Source organism: Leptonychotes weddellii, chromosome 15 (assembly GCF_054177405.1).
Source record: "Leptonychotes weddellii isolate Sample4059 chromosome 15, ASM5417740v2, whole genome shotgun sequence".
NCBI lineage: Eukaryota > Metazoa > Chordata > Mammalia > Carnivora > Phocidae > Leptonychotes > Leptonychotes weddellii.
In genome coordinates this window covers 31,995,706-32,003,950 of record NC_138383.1, presented here as the reverse complement: position 1 = coordinate 32,003,950, position 8,245 = coordinate 31,995,706, and the positions used below count along the sequence as shown (strand labels likewise).

General features: G+C 44.6%; 1 protein-coding gene across 1 annotated transcript; it reads right to left on the bottom strand.

Moving 5' to 3' along the window:
• Positions 1–204: 204 nt before the first annotated feature.
• LOC102735431 (C-C motif chemokine 3) lies at positions 205–2,151 on the bottom strand. Its single transcript, XM_006748509.3, has 3 exons — positions 1,970–2,151; positions 1,129–1,243; positions 205–731 (listed from the first exon to the last, which is right to left on the bottom strand). Exons 1-3 carry the CDS (start codon positions 2,043–2,045, stop codon positions 641–643), a joined length of 282 nt encoding a protein of 93 aa, XP_006748572.1. The 5' UTR covers positions 2,046–2,151; the 3' UTR covers positions 205–640.
• Positions 2,152–8,245: the final 6,094 nt, after the last annotated feature.

Sequence of the window (8,245 nt, the reverse complement as noted above, 5' to 3'; positions counted from 1 at the left end):
GAATACTCTTCTTAATAATATCCATTGGTATAGTGAATTTTCCTACAGCATGTATATTTTGATTTGATTTATGAAACATTCATAATTTCAGTGATCCGGAAATCCCAATGCCCCTCCATTTCACATCTGCCTATTTTTTGCCCATTATTCCTTTCGGCCAGCTATTCTGACATTCTGGACAAACAAAACCAAACTCAAAACCAGTTTTCTTTTGAAAAGACCATCTTTATTATTTCTTGGGGCTGGACACAGCACTGAACAGAAACATCTGATACACATATGTCAGTCTGGTGACTCGGGTGCCACTTCTGCTTAGAATAAACTAAGACTAAATAAATTAGGTCACGCAATCATCATCAATCACAGCGCAAGTGAAGGGAGAAGGGGAGGGTGGTGAGGAAGGTATCTTGGGGTCTCTCGGAGCGAATGGCCCCAGAGCATGACATTGAAAATAAATAACAAAAATTAAATAGCATAAATAAGTTGGAATTTAAGTTAGAGTCCCAGAGTGTCGCTGTTTGGCAACAAGCAGCGCACAGGAGAGGTAGCTGTGGAGGTTGCAGGGGTGTTTCCAAGGCTCGGACCTCTGCTCCCCAGGCAGCCCACTGAGGTCACTGGGTTCTCAAAGCTTCCAGGCCACTCAGGGATTCAGCTCAAGGTCGGTCACGTACTCCTGGACCCAGGCCTCACTGGGGTCGGCACAGGCCTGGCGGCCTTTTCTGGTCTGGAAGCTGCCAAGAGGGGTGGAAGGATTATATACTGAGGAATCCAGCAAGAGAATTCTGGGCCCACTGTGGCCCCTCACCCCACTCTCTGTCCTGGGCAGCTCAGGGCATGCCCACGTTCTCAGGGACCCTCTGCCCATCTCAGTCTAGAGAACTGCTCTCACTGGCTCAGCCCCTCTCTCCCCCCCCCCCGCCCGAGGGGATCCTGCTGCCACCTCCTTTCTCCCTCCCTTCCCTCTGTGCTGGGCCAATCCTTCCTGACTTTGCAAGCCCCGGGCCAGGTCAGGTTAGACCTCAGAGACAGAGGGCCGCGCCATTCCAGGATGGTGACCCTGGCCACTCTATGCCCCCACTCCAGACCCTCCCTGTCTCCCCAGAGGTGGGCAAGAAGACTGGCACTTACATCACACCAGGCTTGGAGCATTGGCTGCTGGTCTCAAAGTAGTCGACTATGAACTTGCGTGGAATCTGCTTGGAGACATAGGAGAAGCAGCAGGCTGTTGGGGTGTCAGCACCAACTGTGGAGTAAGAGCGAGAATGAGCCCGAGTCACAGTTCAGAAGGAAAAGGGAGATCTGAGATTGGATCCCTGGGAGGGTGAGGAAGCCTCGGAGGAAAACAGCTTTGCTCCGGTTGCGGGCTGGGGGACAGGGTCACTGGAAGGCCCTGGGCATCTTTGCCTAGAAATATACCTGTCTCTGTTCTGGCTTCTGTCTGTGTCCTTCTTTCTCCTTGACTCTTTATGGTGGGCTGTCTTTCTTGATATGACCCAAACATCCAAGCAGACTGCTCTTATCTCTCTCTGGAAATTTTGCCTGGTTCAAGAAGTCATACCCCAGCAAAAGAGAAACCTTGGACATCTCTCTTACGACATCCAAGGGACAGAGTGCTGGGGGGACCTCGGGTGAGTGAAGGGGAGAATGACCCCATCGGGAGGTCACCAGTCTTGGATCCTGCCTCTTGCAAACTCATTTGCTTAGGGTCCCTATTTTGCCATCTGTAAAATGGAACTCCAGCTCCCCTACCTCCCCCTGGCTCTCAGATCTGGGGGCTGGGATAGCTAAGACTCCTTTATAAAGATGAAAGTAAAAGTCTTGAAGAGAAAGGCCATGATGTTTTCGAACCCTTTGAGAAGCTCCCCATTTTCTCTTGGGGGCTCCCAAGGCCACGAGACAGAAATAGGTGTGGTCCACCGACTGCGGGGGACAGGGAGTGGGGACAGCTGTGGCAACAACAGAGACTCACACGGTGCAGAGAAGACCTGGCTGCAGAGGGCCATGGTGCAGAGGAGGACGGCGAGGGCAGCCCCGGGGACCTTCATGATGCTGAGCAGTACACGGCGTGTGGGCTCGTTTGTCCGCAGAGGTGGGCCTGGGCTCTTGCTGCTGCCTGCGTCCTTCTGGAGGGTGAACAGATCTCCCCTGCTCTTTATAGGCAGCCCTGGTAGAAGGGGAAATGGAATCCGGGGGTGTGGAGGGAAATTTTTAAGCACAGTGGTGTCATCACGCTGAGTGTTGCACAACTCAGGGTCCTAAGGGACCGCAGGGGTTCAGGATATCCAAGAATAGCTTCTCTGAGCTCTAAGTTTCAGCCCGAAACTCATGACTTGTTCTGGTTTCTTGTGAGGAAATGGTTTCCCCCGTGAGCAGGAGGAGAGGGGTATGTGTTGACCCAAGTCTATTCTTAGCCAGGCCCTTCCCATAAGAACTGATCTATATATTAACTCGCCTGCCCTGTCCTTCCCACAGAGCTGCGACTTCTGTGCTTCCTCAGCTGTTCTAGCCGTGCGGACAGGGTAGATGGCGTGATGCAGAGGGTGCCGTGCACCTGCCTTGGATGCAAGGAACTGAACTGGGGAATTCTCGCTGGGGGACTTGGAAGCATGAGATCACAGTTCCATTGCTCTTCCTGTCGTCAGACAGTCACCGGGTGACTAGAGGCTCTGGGTTAACACTAGATGAGGATCCGGAAGATACATTTGATGTGGGTGTAATATGTCAGGAGCCTAAAAATATTTATACCCTGTAACCTAGAAAATGCATTTCTAGGAAGGAGTTCTAAAGAAACAAACCCAAACATGGAGGCATCTTTAAATATAAAGATATCTGACTCAGCATCATTTACGATTCTAAAATAAGAAAACCTAAATTCTCCTCTATTAGGGAAGGATAAAGTAAATGCTAGATTGTTCACTTCATTCGTTAAACTGAATGAAGTGAAATAGCATAAATATATCATAATATCAGTTATAAAAAGGTAAGATGAAAAATTGTACAAGATGAAGAATTATACAAATATATGTATATATGTATATCCACACATGTATAGCAAATACTGTAACCATATATATATATGGGATATATATATATATATATATATATGGGATATATATGCAAACACTAGGCACGGAAAAAATAAAAAGCATTGGGAATAAATGTCCCAAAGCATCAGTAGTAGCTGTATTTGTGTCTATGGTCTTTCGGTGATTAATTTTTTTGTTTTCCTCCTTTTCTCAATTTTTTTTTTTTTTTTAAAGTGAGAATGTATTACCTTCCTGGTCACCCTACCAATTTATGAACACATTTTGTTTTAAAACATTTACAACATCACCATTTGGAAAGTAGTTGTTATCAATTGCCTAGTTTGAAAGAAATTTCTGATATACTAAAATTTCTGTCCAACGGCCTTTGTTAACATGAAGCTTTGATTTCCATTTCTCTGAACTCTTTTAAGGAACCTGTGTGATATTTACATAAATAATGACAAATTCAAAGCAGTTTTCTTATTTTCAGTTCATAATTTCAGTGGTGTGAAAGGGTCTCCTTTTAGCCAGATTTACATATTTTTTCTCTTCTATCTTTTATTATTTTATTATCACATAACTAATAAACCTGATCACATTTGGCCTTTGTCCTCTAGATGCTCTCGGTCTGATAGGGGCAGGTAGAGTATATAAACAGGTAACCACAGAACTTAGCAGAAAGTGCCCAAGATTCCTAGGAGAAAAATTAATGGAGGCTAATGGCACCAGGAGGAGGGAGAAATGACCTGCCTCAGGAGGATTTGAGGCTTCACAGAAGGGATGGAACTTTTCTTGGGTCTTGAAAGGTATACAGGATTCGAACACATATAAATGGCGGTGGGGGGAGGTTGGCAGTAGAGGTCCAGCTGGTGCAATCACGGGTGTGGACTTGCCAGTTCAGAGGGAGGAGCGAGTAATTCAATGTAGCTGCACTGTGGTGGAGCAAACAGGGATGAGGAAGCTAAGTTGGGGTCAAACTAGAAGGGGCTAGAACAATGGTAGAAATAAGACTTAAGCAAAGTGAGGTCACACCTTAGGAATTCTGTCCTTCCGGTGTCTGTAGGGTTCCTGCTTAAAACGCATGGGCTCTCAGCGTGCCTGGGTGGCTCAGTGGGTTAAGCACCTGCCTTCAGCTCAGGTCATGATCTCAGGGTCCTGGGATCGAGCCCCGCATCAGGCTCCCTGCTCAGAGGGGAGCCTGCTTCACCCTCTGCCTGCAGTTCCCCCTGCTTGTGCTCTGTCTCTCTCTCTGACAAATAAATACAGAAAACCTTAAAGAAACAAACAAATAAAACAACCACATGGGCTCTCTTTACATCCCATCTCTAGGATTGCTAATGCTGGTCCTAAGAGAGGCAAAGGCAAGAGAGGCAAAGGACAATGGCAGGTTACGCTGAGGCTTCCCTTGTTACTGTTAATTCCAAAAAAGGAGTCTATCACTTGTTTCAGTGGAAACTCTAGATCACATAGAGTGCCTCCTCCGCCCGTCCCCTCTTCCCCAGCCCTCAGCTGATACCCTGAACTGCACTCTCTCGTTCACTTCTTGGGGAACCCCCTTCAAACTTGTGATTCAGTTTCTGAGAGTTGGATGCTATGAGTTGGGAGGGCCAGAAGAAGGAACTGGAAACTGCTGAATCAACCCCTCTCCTGATAATGGACCTTTCTATCCACCTCTATAATTACAGCACCAGCCACATTGCATTGTAATTACTTATGCGATTTTCTCTCCAAAAATTTAGACCATGTCCTGTTAATTTTAAATCAAATTCATATAATGTGTTATTGGTTAATTTAAACCAAATGCTAGCATATGATGATTGTAACATGATGAATTGTCTGATGTCGTATCTATTCCTTATATTTTTGTTCTTTTTATTAAAGGTGCTTTACTGAATATGAAATTTTATCTTAGTGCTTATATATTTGTAAGTCTTTCCATATAAACCCCCAAATCAGAAAACAGCCCTTTGTTATATGTGCTTTTACTGAATCGGAAAATAACATACTTGTATACAAAGTATGTGCTTAATGTGTGTATGTTGAATGAATAATATAAGGGGGCCTTCGGATAGTTGAGTTGATTGAGTGGGTTTTAGAAATTTCCTAGATGGTAAATTGATGTTCCCAGGAAAAATGACTTTCCCGGGATCACATAGATGGCGTTGGTCAGTTTTATGTTTCACTGTTATTTGGCAGGTTATCTCCAACGATAACCACAATGCCTGACACATAGTTGAGCTTAATAAACATTTGGTGAAGGAATGAATAAATAAATCACTGATTTGACTAACAGTGTGTGTTATGCCCAAAGTCTCACTATGGAGTTGACATACTAACAGGAAGGAAAGAATCAGAAAGATCCTGGTGTTGAGGTCTTGATCTTTGGTGGAGCACCCAAAATCTCTTGGATGGTGATGACAGAAAGTAGCTAACAGTCTGCATGGTGGATCTTTCAGTTTGGAGGGGCTTAATTTGTGTCCTCGCTTCCTAGCTTATTCCAGCCTCTTTGAGGTCCTGCTCCAGCCCAGTAGAGCATCCTAGCCACGAGTGCAAGGAATTTTGGCTGACCAATGCATGTTCTGCAACATCACTGCCTTGTCCTGCGCTGCTCACCTCCTCACTGCTTCCCATGCCCGAGGCCTGCTGGATTGGTTTCCTTCCAGTTTTTGGCTCTGTGGCTCCGCTTCCCTGGGCATCGGTCCCAGCTCACTCCCTTCAGCAGCAGGGGCTCCATGGACAGGCTCGCTGGTAATGACAACCTGTTTGACCCAAGACCCTCTTCTCAGGCATGGTCCCATCTTTCAGGTAGGTGGAAACTGTATCCCGGAGGATGCTTTCTAGCATTCTAGAGAGACAATGTCTCACTGCTGCAGCCCTTCTTCCTACAGCCAGGCGCTTTGTGATCTTGGATTCTTCTTGTCATTCTCCTCTGGACATATTAAATGTTTAATAGATTAGGGAATACCTTTGGTATTGGATTAGATCCATCCCTGTGCCCCTGCTCCCCCTTCTATGTTCTCCACTCAGTAAAAAGCATCCCCACCTACGAAGCTTCCAAGCCAGAAATCTGGGAATCACCCTTAACTCCTCCCTCCCCCTCATCTGCATCTATGGTATATTTGAAATGAAGTATATCTACTTCTCACTGTTCCCACTGCCACGGTCTTAGGTCAGGCCCTCATCATTTCTTGCCAGGACGGCTGTAAAAGAGTGTCCTGTCAACTGTTTTTCCTTCCAGTTTTGCTCTCTTCAATCTGTCCCATCGCATGAGCTAAAGCTCAAATCAGTCTCTATCTCTCTCTGTTGAAAATATTTCAAATACCCTGCATGGTTTCCAGCATGAAATGGAAACTTCCCCTCTGTGACCTGACCCCCGCCTCCCTCCTTGGTCCGTTTCTTGCCACTTTCGGACTTCCTGGAAACTTAGACTCAGCCCTCTGAACGACATGTAATTCCTTAAAAGTGCAGGCCTCTCCTCTGCTTTCTATGAATGAGGTGTCAGCTCGTCCTTCTGGGAGACCACAGGGCAGAGTGAATTCCTTTAAGCACAGGTACGTCCCATGATACCTGCGGAGATTTAGGACCAATAAGGAAAGCCACTCTTTAATTAATTCCCTTCATTTTCTAAGGAAAAGGGAAACCCATGGATTCCACTATTCAAAGACATGCAGAATGCTGGGCGCCTGGGAGGCTCCGTTGGTTAAGCGACTGCCTTTGGCCCAGGTCATGATCCTGGAGTCCCGGGATCGAGTCCTGCATCGGATTCCCTGCTCGGCGGGGAGTCTGCTTCTCCCTCTCCTGTTCCCCTCTCTTGTGCTCTCTCTCTCTCTCATTCTCTCTCTCAAATAAATAAATAAAATCTTAAAAAAAAAAGACATGCAGAATGCAAAACTGAAAGACATTTTACATCATAATAACAGAACTTTGGTTTAAGCTTTTAACATAAATTTATAGTAAGCACATTTCCGTTTTCTGATTTACTTGTGCTCTGGAGCCAGACCTCCTTGATGTCATTTCCAAATCTAACATGTAATAGCTGCGTGTTCTTCTGTAGATTACTTACCTCTCTGTGCTTCAGTTTCCTTGTGTGTGAAAGCGGATAGTAGTATCTGCTTCAGAGGACCCCCAGGAGGATAAAATACATTAGCATCTATGAAAGGCTTTGGATATTACTGGCTCCTGTAAGAGCTATGTTAGTGTTAGTTACTATTGTCATGATTACTGAAATATTCCAGTTAATCTATTTCATGTATTAAAAAAAGCACAAGTCTCTTGTTCTTTGCCTGATTAACCCCAGCCCTATACTCTTCGCCTGGCTAATTATTCTTCAGATCTCAGCTAAATTTATAATAGAGAAAAGTTAGAACAACCTAAATGGGCTGACCTAAGCAACAGAATGGTTAATGATAAAATTTTTAATAAAATTTTGGTATATCCATGCAATGAAATACCATGCATGCCAATTTTGAGTAACTTTTATGTTTTGAATGACATGAAAGAATATAAAGTAACAAAAATAAGATATACTAGTTCAAGAAAGAATAGTAAGTGACAATAGTAAAATACAAAACCACGTACAGAATGCTGGGTCATTTTTATTTTCTTATTTATGCTTTCCTATGTTTTCTAATTTTTGTAGAGTGGTGATGTCTATTTTCTATAAAAAAACAAAACAAAACAAAACAGAACTCAGGCATTACCTTTTTTGACATTTCACCACCACCTTCCAAAGCATGTATCCCCAGTGCCTGAAACAGTGCCCAGAATATAGTAGACACTCAATAAAGTTTTACTGAATTATTTTTCTTCTCTTGTTGGATATCCTGTGACCAAACTGGAAAGAGCTTGAAACAGGTATAAAAGCACTGTTGGAAGGAAGAAAGATGCTTCCTAAAGAATACTGAAAGTATTCCAAACACTGGTGAGGCTTTAACCTTCTCTCAGGAATTTAACATCCCTAAAGTCACTGATCTTCACCCTTGACCCTAAAGTCACTGACCTCCACTCTTGACCGCAAAGAGCAGGCTGTGGTGGGTGATGAAGACCCATTTCCTCTTTTAGAAGAGTGAGGCTGCTGGCTTGAGGAGTGGAGTGATTGTCTCTGATGAATTGCTTCAATCACCTCCCTGTCCTACAGACTCCATCCTGAACCCCCACACTTTGGATAATGATGTACTTGTTTATTCAATCTACAATCTCCCCCAAGTGACTTGGCTACC